The 18,568-nt window shown below is 41.6% G+C and overlaps 1 protein-coding gene across 4 annotated transcripts in view; it reads left to right on the forward strand.

Annotated features, from left to right (window-relative positions):
- The first annotated feature begins 9,886 nt into the window (after window positions 1-9,886).
- The window catches only part of MAP7D2 (MAP7 domain containing 2), an 82,691-nt gene continuing 74,009 nt past the window's right edge, over window positions 9,887-18,568 (forward strand). For all 4 annotated transcript variants that reach the window (XM_030469150.1, XM_030469152.1, XM_030469151.1 and 1 more), the window contains exon 1: window positions 9,887-10,074. In XM_030469150.1, the coding sequence (XP_030325010.1) occupies window positions 10,032-10,074 (43 nt within the window). In that variant the 5' untranslated portion in view covers window positions 9,887-10,031. The remainder of the gene's footprint in view (window positions 10,075-18,568) is intronic.

Below are 18,568 nucleotides of genomic sequence, written 5' to 3' on the forward strand. Positions count from 1 at the left end.
TGAGGTTGTATTGCTTCTTGGCTTCCTTTTTACCAGTCTAAAAAAGTCCAGATCCTTCAGCCTCTCTTCAGTAAATTTCCTACTAGCCCACCACTGCATGCTCTCCAGTTTCTCCATGGCCCTCTTGACCAGAGGTATCCAAAACCTAACACAGTATTTCGTGTATGGCCTCACCAGTACTAAGCAGAGATGATGAGCAAATTGCCCTTGATGTGCTGACCACACTCCCCAAGTAACCCAGTAGGTACCTTCTTTCAGAAGAGCATGCTGCGAGCTCACATTCAACCCTGTGTGCCCTGGAACCCAGAGGATGATTACCACTTCCCAGCCTGTACCCATACATGGGGTTATTCCAGCTCCCCAAATTCCTGCTTCCTTTAAAGATCACAAGGTGTCTAGTCCAATCCTTAAGTTTTTCAGTGTCATTCTGTCTTACACCATCAGCCACGTCCCCTAGCATGGTGTCACCTCCAGCTCTGCTGCGACTGAGGGCTGCATTCCAGCCAGGTTGTTCATGATGTTGTTGAATATTGACCCCGCGGTGCTATGCTGATTGCCTGCCAACTGCTGAGCTACTGACTTCTGCCCTTACAGACAGGTTTCCATCCAGCCAGCAGTATGTTTGTCCAGTCCATGCTGCTTCTGTTTCTGGGGGGGAAGGCTGGAGAAGGTGGTGTCAAAAGCCATTTTCAAATCAAGATATATTATACCCACTGCTCTGCCCTTGCCCACAGAGTCAGTCATTTCATCACAGCAGATGATCAGGCAGGTCAAACATGGTTTCATGGGCTGACTATTGCTGATTATGTGCTCTACAATCTTTATACTGACTGTAGGGAAGCTGACTGGCATATAGTTCCCCAAGTACTCTTTCTTGCCTTTTTTAAAGATAAAAATTGATAGTGGTCTTACACTCTGGCCCACCAGGTCTGCCAGTAGCTTGGAGTTATTCCCATCCAGACCAATGCATCTGGGTATATCCAGTTTCTCTAACATGTTGGTTCTCCATTGCTGGCTATAGGGATATTCAGGGTTACTTTTTCACTGGGACGCATTCTTGGAAGAGGATCATACACTGAATAGTTTGAATTCTGGACTGGGATCAAGGCTAATTTGGTTGATAAGAGCTTAAATTTTGAAGTTGGGAACAAAGCTGAGAAAGGTTAATTTAATCTGTGTGATGATAATGTAGCAGGAAAGAGATATCAGAGGGTCAGGAAAATGCCAATACTGATAAGAGCACTTGCTGGCTAATAGGGAGTGGGAAAGCATTGGCTAAAATGTAGCCTGCTGTGGCCAGCATGAAGCTATTACATTGGTACAATAATGAGAGGATCCAGAACAACCAAGTCAGAATGGGTAGTACAGACACCTGTACTGAGGATTAGAAGTTGTGGATGGAATATCAGGATGGAAGTATATATGTCATTTAGGAGAGCTAGAAGAGGAAATTGAAGGTGGTGGCATGGCATTATCTGTTAATGACTTCTTAAAGAAAAAAAAAAGGACAGTATGCATAACATGGAGCATGTTTGAGATAAAATTGTTTAGAGAAAGGCAGAAAAAATACTGTACTGAAATATCAGAAAGCCTGAAGAGAGTGAGCCCTGGGGGATTGGGTTTAGATGGATGTATATCTCTGTCATGTCATTTTTAGGAACTCTACAAATATGGAAAAGTTGAAGTCTTCAGATTGGAAGACCTTCCTATTCCTAGGTGTACAAACAGATCCCTACACTACAGTAACAAAATATCCAAGAGTGCTATGAAAACTTGCTGTCGTATGTCTAGGAAGAAATATGCAGAATCCATAAACATTTTTTAACTACGAGTAAGCAATTTCCATAATTTTCAACTAATTTGAAGTGAAAAGAAATTCTGAAACTGCAGAACTCTTATTGAATAGAAATGCTGCGTTTAGCCATTTTAATTTATTCCAGCTAGTTGGGTTTGTTGCATCAGGTTGTATCTTCAAGTTGAGCTTGAAGGCAGAGTAAATAGCTTTGCTCATGATTATCACAAATGAATTTAAAATATTTTTAACTGTCAACTGTCTGATATGCAGTAAAAATCTTAAAAAAAGGAAAATACAAGATACCTACTAGACAGAATCAGAAAAAGACTAAATTGACAGAGAGATAGAATTCAGAAAATATACTAAATGCTTGCAAAAACAACATTATGCAGTCAGTACCATCCTTTACATTCTTTCCACAGAATCTGTCATGCTTATTTTTATTAACTCAGTAGTGGTTATGAATTATTTTTATTTTATATTTTGGTCTCTATGTGAGCTACAGAGGTTTGTAAATATTTACAAACCACATTCACTATGCTTGTTCAGTTATAACTCCTATAATATTCAAATCTAGAGGAAGCAGCATATTCCATGAATTTCTGAATTGGCAGGGAGGCAGGAAATGGGTCCTTAATTGTATGTGGTAATGATCTTTAACCTGTGAAATTAAGGTAAGTTAATGTTTGATTAACAGCTGATGTTTACTCAGGTTTTGAAAGGTAGGACAACCATCATCAACCAACCAAGGACAACCAACCATCTCACATCTCTGTGAGACATCGGTGAAGTTTTTATTTTATCTTCTAGCATATATATTTCAAATTTCTTTATTGAAGGTTTACACATTATGAATGGAAAAAATGGATTTTTCTGTATAAATGCAGATTGGGTAATTTGTTGTAGCTGTGTTCAAGTCAGTGGAGCTCAGCCTGAGGATCCATTTCATTCTTGATGAAAAAGATTTGTCAATAGATCCTCCCCTTTTGTTTTAAAATGCTCAGTGTCTTTTATACCCATTGATTTGAGATTCAGCTCAGCATTTTTTCAAAGCTGCTTGTTTCAAAGTTTATTGATCGCATTTCAATAACCAGGAGACCTTTAGACTGTTAAGCATCTACAGGCATAGCCTGATTTATCTTGCATTGAAGGCAGCACAGAATCACTGTGACCAGCATCACATTCTCTGCATTTGAGCACTCCAGGTTACATGCATGAATAAATAAATGCCCCATTCTATGGAAGTTAAGAAACATTGATTATGAAAGTGAATAAAATTCTCAGATTTTACAATGGTCTTTCTCTCTCTTGCAATAAAAGCTATCAGAATTTAACTTCTATTTTCTTACTCTGGGCAGGTATTAAGTATAATAAAGTCACATTTCTAATAGATAAAAAATAATTAATGAATGTTTATGTTATGTTATGTTTATGTTTATGTTATGAAAGCAGACCTGAACCACTCTTACTCCTCTTCTCCAATTATTATGATGTCTGTCCCACAGTTATTTTATGGATAGTGCTCAGAAAGGCTGAGGCACTGGACTTACCAGGCATAGGTGATGGGGTGAGCACAGGGCATGGAAATGATGGCACTGCAAGAGTGAGGCAGAATCCTCTGTGAACATGCAGAACTACTCATAAATTCATGTAGTTCTCAAGACTGCCTGGCTTCTTGGATCTACCTGGTCTGTGTGTTCCAGAGGTTTTGTATTCCCATAGTAATCACAATGTGCCTTCAAGGCAACTTAATTTCTTATACACAGGATGATAGTTTATCTGAAAAAGTAAAAAAAAACAATTATCTACTGTCTGCCATTTGATGCAGAATGATTATTATTCAATGATAACTAAACTTAATTAGTTTTATGCTATTTTAGGCAGTTAGTCAGGGTAGAAATATCTTAGGGTTTAATAGTCTGTAACCTTGAGAACAGCTCATTATTGATCTGATGTAGGTATGTTTCTGACCATGCTTCTATCATATATGAATATACCCCTTTATGAATAGATGTAATGCTTGGGAAGGAACGTTCCCCTTCCTGGCAAAATTTGCTGATGGAGCTTAACAAAATTACTACAAATAATTGCAAATCCTTCAGGCAAGTATCAATCACTTCAGCAGGTGGTGAACAGAAACAGAGAAACGTTTCTATGGCTGCAGGGCAGACATTCTTTCCTTCCCAAGCAAGACTTATCTTCTCCTGCCTCTCCCAGCAAATGCTAAGACTGTGTCACATCCTGTTAAAGCATGAAAAGCTCACTGAGCTTTCGTCTTTTCTTTGGCTAATACTGCAGTGAAGAACCTTTAGTTTAATCCCAGAATCAAAAGCAATCCTAAACTCATCAAAATCTAACTTGTTCATGTTCCCCAGTTATACTTGGCCACAAATCTGCAAAGCAGTTTATGACATAGCTCTTAAGGTTCATGGCTCACAAGGTTTTGAGCAGGTATTTAGTGATAAATAAGGAAGGCCTTATTTATGAGAGAACTTGTAAAATAGTACATATCACACTTCAATGAAAAATTTATGAAAAAATACTCATTTAAATCAGGTGTGAAATAGGTTTGTGCTGCATTCCACTACTGCTTATCCCATTACTATGCTCAGTAAAGTAGGGTGTGTAGGCAGGGCTGTGTTTGTACATGACTTAAAATGCTCGTAAAGTAAATAACAAAGGATGAGGCGATGAGAGAGCTCATCTCTTTCTCTGTTTTCACTTATTTTTTGTAAAGATTGACCCCACCAGTGTCAACTTGTTGCAAGTCAAATAGCTCGGGATGAACTTCAGAAGATAACATACAAGTGAGAATATGCCCGTGGTTCAAGGCGTTCTAGGAGTATAAAAAAATATATATGTGGCATAGTATATTGGGTAAAAGATGTGTGATTTGATAGTGTGTGTGGGGGTAATATCTGTTTTCATGTGGAGGATAGCTAATACACTTTCTGCATTTCCAGTGACAAATACAAAAGAAATCCATTATGATTCATCTTAAAAAATATTTTAACATTAGGATGATATTATTCACTGAGTGACACTTTGCTGTCTAAGTACATAAAAAGAAAGCAGAAGGATGCAGCTCAAGCTTTGCCAGACTGAGCTGCACATTGGTTCTGCTCTTCAGTCAAATAAGTTTAAAAAGATAGTTTAATTCCTGCATATGTTCTGCCTTTGGCTTGTTAGACAGTGGGAGACAAATAGAAATCAAAACCATTTCACTGGGACTAATTAAGCTATATTTTAGAAAAACATTTATGACTTAAAGGTAGAAGTCCCTTAGAAATATCACTATGACTCTTCGTTCAAAACAGTGGTTTTTAAAAAGAGCACCATTTTGCTGTTGATATCTAGCTTCCAGACTGACACTACCAATGTGTTTCAAAGAACAGTTTCACACAACTGAAAAAAACTCAAACATTTTCTCAATTATCATACTGCATCTCGGAGCCTAAGAATTTTGCATGTAAGATTGATGCTTCATGAGGAAGATTTCTTATCAGCCAACAAGTCCATGAGCATTTCTGCCATTTGCAAACCTTTTTTTTCATAATTCTCTAAGTACAATTATGATTTATAATCGTTTCTAGAGGAACGCTAATGGTGGAAAATTAATGATTCAGCAGTTGGGAATAACTATGATTAGTTATTATGTTCTTCAGTTATAACTCTTTTTAACTTGCAAGCCATCCTCTGTTTCTCTTAGGGGACATGAATTTAGCCCATGAAGAGGAGTACTTGTCTGAAAAAATACTCTGGTATGATCACTAACTTTCATTCAGAAGTTATAAGAGATGGAAAATGTGTCACTGGACTTCAAGAAGTGTTAGAAAAGGAAGGATGATTTTGGAGATAAAGCAGGCAAATACTGTCTGTGGGAACTGGATTTCCCATCCTTGACATGCAGTGTTTGCATGACACTGGGTCACCTCTCTAACTGGAATGCCACGGGCACTGGTTCTGTTTGCCTCACTTCCTTGGGTTCTCAGCTTCTTGGCTCTTGATTCAAACTGGCCAACAAGAGGAGAAACTGCAGATCATCACATATTTGTTATGTCATAGATTTGGCCAGGTTTTGCTCACTGTTCTTTTCCTTCAGAAGCATCCCTAGGGATAGACACCTTTGGTTGCATAGCTACAACCACAAGACATAAAAAACACTGAAAAAGCAAGCCAAGCTTTTCAAAATTAGTTTATGCTTTAGACAAATTTTACTTTAATATCTGCTAAAGTGGCAAAATTAGCAGACCTACCAGCTTCTTTCTGCCTGTATCCTAAGTTAACTTTAAGACATTTACCTCGCAGCAGATTTACCTCTGCTATTTTTTCAAACTTAGGTTGACTAACAACTGTCATGGCTCACTTAGGAATATTTGCACAGACCCGTTTTCAATAGAGTACCTGCTGAAAACTTGTGGTAAAAAGGAAAAATGTTTTCCACAAAAGAAACCCAAAGTGCTATTGATTTGAACAGCACACAACACACTGTAAACGAAAGAAAAAACATTTTAAAGTACAACAATCTGGAACAAGTACTACCAGAGTTTCATTCACAAAGGGGCAAACTGTGTGCCAGATGAAGAAGGCAGAATAGCCAATGATACAAAACCACTTTCCTGGTCACAGGGCTCCCATGATGTGCCTTACAGAGACAAAGTTGTGCTTAGGAGAATTCTTTCATTGCCTTCTAACTCGTGCTGGAGAGCTGATGCTCAGAGGCTGCCTACAGCCCAGTGCACACACAGCATCCCCTGCCCAAACCTCTGCCCTCACAGGCGGCACTGCAGTAATTCACACCTCTGGTCCCAGGGAGTGAGGAGAAACTTCCCTGTCCTGTCCTTAAGCTACCCAGGGCTGTAGGGCTGTCAGGTTATGCATTCCTTCCCCTGTCAAGTGGAGCCTCACGTTACTCCTGTTGATGTGTTGCCTCCAGAACAGTTTCCTTTAGTGTGATCTGAAGGGACGGGAGAGCAAGGTAGTGGTGGAGTGTCAGAGAGGGACACGGTGACACCTCCAACTCAGGGCATGCAGACACTGGCTGCAGTCCCATAACAGCTGAAACAAAGCCCCTTTAGCTGCTATGGGCAAGGAAATCATCTTGTACTGTGAAGTATGGGCAAGTTGTAAAATATTTCATAACTTCCCTTTTTAAAAGTTGAAGATTTAAAATATTCCCCAGGGTTTCTCTATTTGTCATAAAGGAAACACACATACTTCTGAAACTAGCTCCTGCTGTAAGTGCATTCCAAAGCTTTGTGGAATTTAAGTAACCCACTGCATCTGGTGCTTCAAGATCCATAAAGTATTCAAAGTCAAACCCGAGCAAGAACAGTTACGGACTTATTTCTTGGGTACTGATAGGTGCACATTCTATTAAATCCACTGGTGCCCACTTTAAAATATCCTGCCAATCTCTACAACATAAAAAGATTAACAAACAGCTATGGACTTCAGATACGTTTCCTTCTGTTAGTTCTTCCCTGTGTGTAAAATATGATAATAGGACTACTTCAACTTCGAAGGCTGTTGTAAAAAATTTATTAATCCTTGAAGGAGTTATGAGAGTACCACAGGAAAGCCATCATGGAAATTAATTAACCTGCCTTCAAGGCAGTGTTTGAAGAAGAATGTACAGTGAATATGACATGAAAGATTCCACTTCACATGATGAAAATGAAGAGAAACATTGAAGAACTATACATTAATTAAACACATCCTTTGCATCAAATGAGGCAGGAGTCTTGTGGAAAAACGACTCCACAAAGTAATTTCAAAACTGACTCATATCACATACTAAATATACAATACCATAGGGGGAGGTTTTTTGAGTTTTAATGTTTTCCATACAGTTTCTTCAAGTTTTCTTTAAGACCTTTTTTTCCCAGTCTGTATATTGGCGAGGCTATGAGCAGCTATCAAAGAAGATTACAGCTGAAGGAGCCTGGTTATTTCTCCATGTGACAAGCTGTGCTTAAGGGCTTCACGCCACTTAAGAGTCAGCACTGGTGGGCTCAAGTTCCCTGGGGCAGATTCTCCTGTGGTCCTGTCCATCCCTCTCCACTCAACCACCAGCTCCTGCCCAAATACCCTCACTGCAGATACTCCCAATATCCTCTTCTCCATCTTCTGGCTTCTCCATCTTTTTCTGTTTCCATTCATACCCCCCACATCCATTCCCTGCTTTCCTAATGGCCTGTCTGGAAACTCATCCTCTCTATTTCCTTTTCCTCGGTGCTAAGCCCATGTAACTTGCACTGAAACCTGCTGTTCTTCCCATGTGTTCATCAGGCACCAACAAGCTAAATCTTACTTCAGATCACAGGACAGCCATCATTCTTTTGGTTTTGTTACCAAAGGACCCTCTGGAAATCAGAAGGCACAGCTACAGTTTGACAGGTAGGATTTTTCTTCTGTAACATGAGCAATACGGTACAGTTTCATCTTTAGACAAGTAGAATAGTTTTAAGTGGAGCCCCTTGACAGAAGTTTAGCCTGAGAAACAGCTGGAATGAAAACATCAATTGACACTTTTTAAATCAGGCAGAGTTATAAACGAGGAAAACTAAATCTCACTGATAAAGAAACATTAGTAATACTTTTTACTATATGCACCAACAAAACCAAAATCTGTCTTGTTAAACATTTACAGAGGTGTATGAATGCACAGACAAAAGACAGCACTTGAATGTACAGATGGAAGACAAATTGTTCACCAGTGCCCCAACAGGTTAATTTGCACCTATTAAGAAATCGCCATTTACTGAGAGACACATCAGGAAGCAAAACAAATTTTTACAATGTGGTATAACCTGTACATGCCCTTTTTTCAAGGACATGTAGTGATAGGATGAGGGATAAGTTTCAAACTGAAAGAGGATAGATTTGAATTAAATATGAGAAATTCTTTACTGTGAGGGTGGTGAGACACCAGTTGCCCAGAAAAGCTGTTCAAGGCCAAGTTGATGGGGCTTGGAGAAACCTGGTCTAGTGGAAGTTGTCCCTGCCCATGGCAGGAAGGGTGGAACTAGATAATCGATTCTTTCCAACCCAAAACATTCTGTGATTCTATGCTTAAAAAAAAAAACAACTTTCCTCCTCCACCCTCTTATATTGACTGTAATCTGTATTTTTGTGTTTTTGTCTAAAGAAGAATATGACAGGAATAGAATTGCTAGACAGAAAGAACAGAACAAAAAAGCTAAGAATGGAAAGAGTGAATATTAAATAAGTCTTAAAGTTCAGTTTTGGTAAGCTGGCATTGGAGGTGAAGCAGTAAGGGTTTTTTGGTGTCTAGCAGCATTTCTGGCAACATTTCAAGGCAGTGGAGTAGGAGCTGCCCCAAGGCCACAGGCCCAGAGGCCCTGGGTGTTTCTGCAGTGAAGTGCAGGGTCCCATCAAGGTCAAGAGGCAGCGAAAAACGGCAAGGGAGGAGCAAAACAAACAAACAGTGTCTTAAACTTGGTTTGGTTTGGTTGTGGTTTGGGGTTTTTTGACAGCTAGAATATAAATGCTTAGAAGGAAAAAAAAAAAAAAAAAAAAGATGACGTGAATTTATTTCACCTCCTCTAAAGCTGAGTACAACAAGGTGAGCAGAGCCCCTCCCGCAGGCCTGCATGTGGGTGACCACCGGCAGTAACTTGGGCTGGGAGAACACACTTGTGCCCCTCTCCTGCGCCATCGATGCCACCGAGGCAGCTGGATAGGAAAAAAAATAAAAAATCTAGAACAACCGGAAAAAACAGCAGGACCTCCTTTGGCTTTCCGAGACAAACCGATTAAAGGTGCCATCACTAAACCTGGTTCCGAGTGAACCTCGCGGCCCAAAGTGCCCAGGAGGGCGGTAGGGCGGTGGGCCGGGCAGGCCTTTCCCGTCCCGCCGGGGGGATGCAGCGGGAGCCAGGGTTGGGCGAGGCTCCACTGCCAGGTCCCCCCATCCACCCTCCCACCCCCCGCCCTCAGCGCCCTGGGGCGGGGCGGGGAGCGGCAGCACCTGGCGGCGCGGCAGCCACCCCCGCCCCGCGGAGGAGGCAACAGGAGCGGAGTCGCCATCGAGCGGCACCGGGGCTGCCGTCGGCCGCCGTGCCCGGCCCAGTCGCCGCTCCTCCTCCCCGCCCGCCGCACGGTGTCAGGTGCCGCGGGGGCGGGCAGTGCGCCTGTGCGGCGGCCGCTGGGCGCCGCGGAGCAGAGCGGAGCGCCGGCGGCAGAACTCGGAGGTCGCCACCGGCCGAGGAAGATGGCGGAGCCGGGGGCTGCGCGCAGTTACCCGCGGGCGACAGGTAGGGGATGAGTCTGCGGCACCGCAAGATGCTGGAGGACGGCGGCTCGCCCACCCACCCGCCTGCCTTCGCTGCCACCGGAGCCGTCCCGTCCTTTCCCGCCGCGGGCCGGGGCTGCCGGAGCCACAAGGGGCGGCAGGCGAGGGTCCCTCCTCCTCCTGCCTGGCAGGTGCCGGCCGGCGTTGAAGGTCCGGCCGCCATCTCGTCCGGGCTTGGGGCCGCGGAGGTGGGGAGCGGCGGCCCCGACCCGGTGAGGGATGAGGCGGGTTATCTTCGGCGGGAGCCGCGGGGGCGCTGACGCCGGGAGGCGACGCTGAGCGAATCTCGCCCCGGGTCCCCGGTGTCCCCTTCCCCCCCTGTGCCGCCTTTGTGGTACGGGAGGTGTTTGCCGGGAGGTGGCTTTTGTGCGGCGGGTCGGGCTGGCCCGGCCCGGCAGCCTCGTGTGCCGCCGCGATTTTCCCGACTGCCGGCGGTGCTGGCGGGGAGGGCGGCAGCTTGGTTTTGTCCCGAAGTGGAGAGCGGGGAGGGAGCGATTCATAAACCTCATTTTCAGCGGTGCCCGGGCCTGCCTGTGCTGGTTGGCCAACCCGGGCAGCAAACTGGTTGAGCGGGTATCGAGTGCGAACGCCTCGCTCCGAGCCCTTATTTAGGCAAGGCTCCTATATAGGTCCCTCCTCGTTGCTCGGCGAACGTAACTTCTGATTTCTGAGGGCAGAAAGGGAGTGAGGTGTGGTGGAGGCTGCTGCGGCACACGGAGTTGCTTGTGGTGTGGGATCAAGTTCCCCAGCACCAGGAGATGTTAGGGCCACGGCTGGTGGTCGTGACCTCGGCTCTTGGCCTCATGTGTAGGTGTTGGGGTGGGTCTTGGCTGTTCTTTCTTAACATGACCTCTCCCTGGGTCGAAGGATGAGATGATAAAGGAGTCAGGCAGCTGCTCATTATGCTTTTACCTTAATTATCTGATATGGGGCCTTCCCTTTGTGCATGGTAAACCATCTGAACCTGGGGTGTGAGAGGGAATTAATTTCCCTCTTGTCCTAAGCCACCGTAGTTTCTAAAAGTAGCTTTACAATTGCTTTGGGAGATAAGAGGTGTTATTATCCTAAATTTGTGGCGTGGGAAGATGAATCCGAGTCTTTGACTGTTCTGAGGTAACGCTGTGTGAGGAGCCAAGGAAGGAGCTGGGAACGCCTGTGTTTGCTGTTCCTCGCCCTCCTCCTGTCTCTGCTCCCACTGTTGTGGTTCAGCAGTCAACAACTTCTAGGTCCTGAGTCTCCATTATTTTCATCTTTCACATGGGAGAGAAAGAAGAAAACCAGTTTATGCTCAAATTTATATTAGTGCCTTTTTTTTCCACCTCTTCTCCAAAGCATAATGCAATTAGCCCAATATTCACTTGTACCCTTCCCAGACATTGTTTTTCTTGTGTTTTTCTACTTTATACATTCTAACTTCAGAAGGAGATCTTGTGAAAAACCTTTGCTCACTTTGTAGACCAGGACATCGTTTGTTTTTCACTCTGTATGAGAGGGTGAGTCCATTGAAAAGGCAGCAGGTAACATAATTAAAGATGGTATCAAATGAGTCATGTGTTGCAGAGTATGGACAGATGTAATCACCTGTAGTCAGTTGTTGACATTTTAACACTAATGCCCAAGCAGGGTGATACAGAATGGTCTCAGCTGAATCTGTTATTTTATTTGACTGCTAGAGGATAATACATGATGTGGTGTAAAGCATTATCTTTGTATGTGGTGTTTTACAGACAGCAGAGTGGGATCTGTTGCAGCAAAGAACTAGACTTTTTCTTCTGTGACCCTACTTACTGATTTTGTAGCAATCACAACAGCTACTAATGCAGGTTGTTAACATAGGTGAGGAAATTATGCGTTCTTCTTCTACATTTGTATCTACATCTTGGTCCTGCAGTCTTCATCTTGTTCATAAGGATAGGAAGAACCTTACCTCTGTGTTCCAAATTAAAATTCTGTGCTGTCCCCAGAAGGGATGCTACCCCAGTGACAGGCTACAGCCATTGTTCCCCTTTCCAAACTTTGCAGTTCATAGAATCATAGAATTGGCTGGGTTGGAAGGGACCTCAGAGATCATCCAGTCCAACCCTTGAACCACCATTGCGGTTGCTAGACCATGGCACTGAGTGCCACATCCAGTCTCTTTTTAAACATCTCCAGGGACGGAGAATCCACTACTTCCCTGTGCAGCCCATTCCAATGCCTGATCACCCTCTCCGTAAAGAAATTCTTTCTAATATCTAACCTAAACTTCCCCTGGCACAACTTAAGACCATGGCCTCTTGTCTTGTTGAAAGTCATCTGGGAAAAGAGACCAACCCCCACCTGGCTACAACCTCCCTTCAGTTCTCTGGCAGCATCTGAATTTTGCTCTCTAGAGTCCTGCAATCCTGAGAGTATTGCTAGGATGGCAGTGAATATGTGGCATCAGCTTTATCCTGTCCATCACTTCAGAGTGTCTGCCCAGATCAAACTGGAGCAAGCAAGCCTGCAGTAAGGAAAGGTATTTGCATCTCTTGGCTACTATTGTTCAGTGGTTTATTATTCTGCTAGAAGTAGTTGAATTCTGTGGCACAGACGAAGTGTATTTGAAGAGCTCAAGTGTGTCTCTTTGCCAAAAATCAAGGGGATGCAGAAAACAATAGAGATTGTACAGCCTGAGAAGACATAGCAGGAACATTTTTTCAGGGAGGGTGTTAGATGACCAAAATGTAGGCGTGAACTGCTGCTGTCATCTCTAGTAGCAGTAATGACCTAATAGCATTTGAAGGACAAACTTCTCAGTAATGAGTCTCTTGTCTTCTCATTTGCTGCCCAGTGAAAATTGCTTAATGGATGTTGCAGGAGTTGAAATACTGAACGCTTCAGGTTTCAGAACAAAATGTATTTTTTTGTCCTAAAGAAAGTTGATCAAACCTAAAAGAATTTAAGAATAGATTGTGTTATGCCATCTTAGACTGTGTATCATAGTTTGAGTGAAAGGAATCTTTGCCTGTATTTCTTTAGAACTTTATGTTGGTATTTTTTAGATTTTAGGAGTGGTGATGTTTTTTTTTTCCCTTTGATTTTTTTTTTTCTTTATACCAGTGCTTTTCCAACTGATGTGTTACTGGCCAAAATGATCTAAGGAAAATATACTTAAGCTTTTTCTTTTTGTACTGTATTATATTCTCTCAAACATGGACAATCAAGATTGTTAATTGTAAAGGTTAATTGACATGCTGCTTTTCATGTGATGTTTCCATTTGCAAATATTGGTTTTAGTTCAGAGCAGTTTGACACACTATACCCTCTCAAGGTTATTGTTTTATTAGTTAAAATACTGTAACTATTGACTAGGCCATTGACTTTGCCTCCATCCTTTCCAAAAAATATAAAAAAAGCAGCTCTCTTTCCAACTAAGTTTTATGAAATTGCAGTGGAGAAAAAAATACCTTGCCTTTGAAATCCAAGATTGCAGAAATAAGAGGAAGGTCTGTCTGCTGAAATGCACATCAGGAAAGGCAAACATCTGAAAAATTTAGTGTTTGTAAGACACTTGGGTTGTGTCACATATCTCTGTTTGCTTTGGTGGGTGGCAAATCCATAGCAGTGGAAAGGTGAGAGTATTGCTTTTTTAATATTGGGCAATGATTTCAAGACATCTAGTTGAAGGAGCATGTACGTATTTCATGTAATGAAACTATATATCATGCAGGTTAATTAAGTATGAAGATTTATGTAGTGAAGCTTTTTTGTCTCATGAATAAATAAAATACAATTATAACTTTCTTAGTTATCAGTCTTTTAATGTGTGTAGAGTAAAACTGACAGGGGAAATGCTTTTAAGATCTTACTCATACCTGTCATTCACTTACAAATGTACTTTAAGGCTACAGAAAAGTGAGAGCGGGGCCTCTAATTCTGTAAAATTCTGGACTGTTTAGGGGATTAAAAAAAAAAATTAATTTCATTTTTGTTTTACACCTCTTTCCCAGTGTCTATATTGCTGAGTAGCTTGTTTGGCTTTTTCTCTGCTATCCTTGTCTTGACCACTCCTCTTGAAATTGTTTTTTTTCATCAACTCTTTGACAGGGCAGTCCAGTTCTCAGCCTTTCAACTGGCTCACGCTTTTGAGCAGATCCTAGCAGAAGTTATTCTCAATTTAAGTGCTGTATCCACTCATACTGTTTGCATGTAATTTTTGTAGATAACTAGACCATACATGTTGGGGAAATGCAGCTGATCAGGAAGCGAATGCAAATTACAGGCATGCTGACTGCATTGAGTAACAACCAACTCAAGTTGTTTCCTCCTGTTCCCATTTTCCTCTTTTAATTGGCTCTCACTGCTCTTCTCAGCCTGGTAACTTAGGGTTTTGTGAGGTCTGTGTGCCTCTAAATTCCTGTTTGATATAGTTATCTTTCAGGTGATGTGTGTGTGACAGGTTTTACTCACTTCTGAGTGTACTGTGGTACAGTGACTTGGGCTAGTAAGAATGTTAAATACGCTTGTGTTACTCCCCAAGATGTAGCTTTCCTGTGAATCTCTCCTACTGGCTGAGAGGGAAATCTGGATAATATACTAAATAATAGAAGGAGTAGTAATGCTGTAACTGCCAAGGTTATTGCAGTAATCAAAAGCAAAGTTTTTTCACTACTGCAACATATTTTTTTTTGCTTGCAACATTTATGGCATTTAGTTGATTTCTGAGTTATTTTGCTGTAATTAACTTGTGCTTGGTATTTCTATCACAATTTATTGCATTATCTGTATATTTTCTATGGTTGGAATAGTGCATGTGGAAAGATGGTACTTAATAATTTTCCCAATATACTTGTGTTCAAGCAGCTCACCCAGTGACATAGTGATACTTAAGACATTTAGTGGTCAGCCTATCAAAATGACTTTAAAACTTTGCTAGTCACAGAGGTATTTTACAGCATTGTATTACCCTGGACTGACTTTTTAGATAGGGTATTTAGAATATATTATAATATATTAGAAATACCTTTCACTGTGTTTTATCTCCAGAATGATGAGTTCTGCTGATGTGTGTGGGTGGAAAGATAAAAGGCAAGTTAGTGAAAATCTGTCTCACAATTAAAATGGGGAAAAAATAAAGAAGCTGAAGATCATTGTTATGTTACTTAAAATAGAATAACACATTTGTGTCTGCCATTCAAATAATAGTTTTTCTTCATTTGCATCATGAAACTGTCAAGATCCTAAAACTCTAGCACCCAGCACTTTCTGCAGGTCTGAATATTTTAAGGATCTTAGCAAAGTGCTTCTTGCTGCAGTTACATAGTAATCAAAGTGTTTACTATAGAATTCTGCTATTGAATTGTGTTCTGTGTATGTATGTATGTAATGCATATAAATTTCAGGTTTGCTGCAGATGTAATGAATGAATGTATTAAATTGTTTATGTTTACATCTTAATTTTTTTCTTAGTTTTCTTGCTGTGGCTCCTAAATGGATTATCATACTTTTACTTAACTATTTAATATCTATCTCAATAGATATAAAAAGCTTGTTATTGATATGAAGTCATGTGAAGTGGCTGTTTTAATTTACTGTATTACTTGCGTATGTGTATTTTGCTGACTGAATGCCAGATCAAACTGTATTTTGTTCTAAATTCTGGGGCATCAGTTTCTCCCTTGCACTTGAATATCTGCGGGTTTTTGCTACTGCTTTCATGTGTTCGTATCTGTTTTCCTTTGTTCAAGAGGAAGTCGATTTTTCTTGTGGTACTAATGCACTGCAGACAAATGTCTACTCTGCTGAGATTGGTAGAGCATTTCTGTGATCTTTGCATAAACTTCAGCTATATAACAGCTAGGCATCTCTTGGCTTTTTATCAGGTTTTCTGTGAGAATGCCCAAAGCAGTGATGATTTTCTGAGGTTCCTGATGTTGTGCAGGGTTTGCACAGTTGTAGCTGTTGCTGTTTGCTTAGAAGTTATTTTGCTTTAAACTTTATCAGTGTGCCAAGGTTTGTTCTTTGTTTTCAGGTTATTTTTTTGGGCCATAAATAAAGCTGCCAGGAGCAAGCTTCACTTATTAATTATTCACTTTTATTAAATGAATTCTTTGACAATATGGAAAGTGAAACTTTTTGTGTTTCAGTGCTATGCATACCTTTTTTTATCAGTCGGGATAATTTGAAAAATATAGCATTGAGCTCGTTTTCTTGTAGCAATCTAACAGAAGAGGTTTGCCGAGCATCACATATTTAGCTTATTTTTGAACTTTCATTTTTCTATTACAAGATTAAATGTGTGTTTGGTGCAGTCCTGGGCATTCAGATCTTTCTTCTGATGTGCAAAGACTCCTTTTTCTGTACTTCAAGTGCACAAATAGATTAAATTGTTCAAGCTTTTGAAGTCAGCCCTTTCTTTAATAATTACATATATTGTTTTGTCAAATAATTCATGTGTGCTTGCATTTGCCTTCCAAGAGGTCCAGTCCCCTTAATATGTATGAACTTGGTTTGATATAGTGGCTGTTTTAGCCTGAGGTGCCTTTTGAAGTTGGTCCTTCATGCCAGAGCCATTGCCCCCACACGTACATTAATTCATCTACTTGCACAAAAAGAGAAATGGATTTTGTACCCTGTAACCTTAACGCCATCATGGATCCAACATTAAACAACCAATTTGGAAGAGAGTGGATGACACTTCATCAATCGATTTTCTCGTATTTATGGAATAGTTTCTTTTAGATACTCCTTTTTCCTAGAAGTGATACTCATAAATACAATGAGGCCCTAGAATTTATCACTTCTATTTGGGGTTTTGATAGAATGGAAGAGGATGTGTCGGATAAAAATATATGATACTATGTATCAGTTTGTGGATGCCACTGTAAAACCATCTCCAAAAATCTTCAAGAAAATAGTAGCAACACTGGTATATCTGGCTATTTTGTCTGTTTTAATGCCAGATGCTGGAGGTCGTATTGTGGTTGTGTTTCATTTAGGAAAGATCTGGAAGTATGCCTTGCTTGGTTCCATCCATATAAATTATCAAATTACTTGTCTCATGCCAAGCAGAAGCTAGCAGAGCTTTTCTTTGTTTCAGCAAAACATTCATGCAAATATTTCTAGTTTGCAATTAATTTTGGTTGTAGGTGTGGTGAATTACTGGAATTCTTAATGTCACTTTCATCAAAAAAGAAAGATACAAATGTTCCTAAGGCGGTGAGGCATGCCTGAGTTTGTTAACTATCAAGAGTGCTGAAGGGGTCTTCACCTGCCCTGTCTTGGAGAGCTCTGCTGCTTTTTTTGCCTAAGCAGTAAATCAGGGATTGACAGGAAGCTGAACATGAGCCAGCAGTGTGCCCAGGTGGCCAAGAAGGCCAATGGCATCCTGGCCTGGATCAGGAACAGTGTGGCCAGCAGGTCCAGGGAAGGGATTCTGCCCCTGTACTCAGCGCTGGTGAGGCCACAGCTTGAGTTCTGTGTCCCTTGAGTTCTGGGCCCCTCAGTTTAGGAAGGAGATTGAGTAGCTGAGAAGAGCAAGAAGGCTTTGAAGGGATCCAGCACAAGTCCTGTGAGGAAGGGCTGAGGGAGCTGGGGGTGTTCAGCCTGGAGAAGAGGAGGCTCAGGGGAGACCTCATCACTCTCTACAACTCCCTGAAAGGAGGGTGTAGCCAGAGGGGGTTGGTCTCTTCTCCCAGGCAGCCATCAGTCAGACAAGAGGGCATGGGCTTAAGCTCTGTCAGGGGAGGTTTAGGTTAGGTATTAGGAAAAAATTATTTACAGGGAGGGTAATCAGGCATTGGAATGGGGTGCCCAGGGAGGTGGTGGATTTTCCATCCCTGGAGGTTTTTAAGAAGAGACTGATATGGCACTCATTGCCATGGTCTGATAACCATGGGGGTAGTGGATCAAGGGTTGGACTTGATGATCTCAGAGGTCCTTTCCAACCCATATGATTCTGTGATTCTGTGATAGTTTGAAGAATACTCCAGTCTGAATAAACTAGCCTAAGCATATAATTATACTGTTAGTAAAATAAACTTCACTTTGAAATAACTCTAGTCCTATGAAACAAAAATATTTTGTCATGCTGCTAAGGGGGTGATGTGCCAAACTGTAGTAGTGTAGAAGATTTTACATCTTCTAAGTTTCTCTTCCCTCAGTAGCGTGATATCAACTAATGATCTGGTTCAGCTGGACAGACAGAGTTGCCACAGTGAGGTGGGAAGCGATTCTTGCGATGGGATAGCCTGATAGAGTTTGCTTGTCACAAGCTGAAGAGAAACTTTTGCCACTGGTATTGGATTTGCTTTTTGAAGCACTGTCCTCCCATTGGTGGTGACTCACCTGCACTTGTTTTCCTTCCCTCATTTGTTTTGAATGTGGCGTCTGTGTGTGTACAGACACGCTCTGTATAAGGAGAGAGAGAGAAGTCTGGAAACATGCTATCGGGGCTCTTAAAATGCTTGTAAAAGGTAAGTCAATTATGGCTTCCA

This window comes from Calypte anna, chromosome 1 (assembly GCF_003957555.1).
Source record: "Calypte anna isolate BGI_N300 chromosome 1, bCalAnn1_v1.p, whole genome shotgun sequence".
NCBI lineage: Eukaryota > Metazoa > Chordata > Aves > Apodiformes > Trochilidae > Calypte > Calypte anna.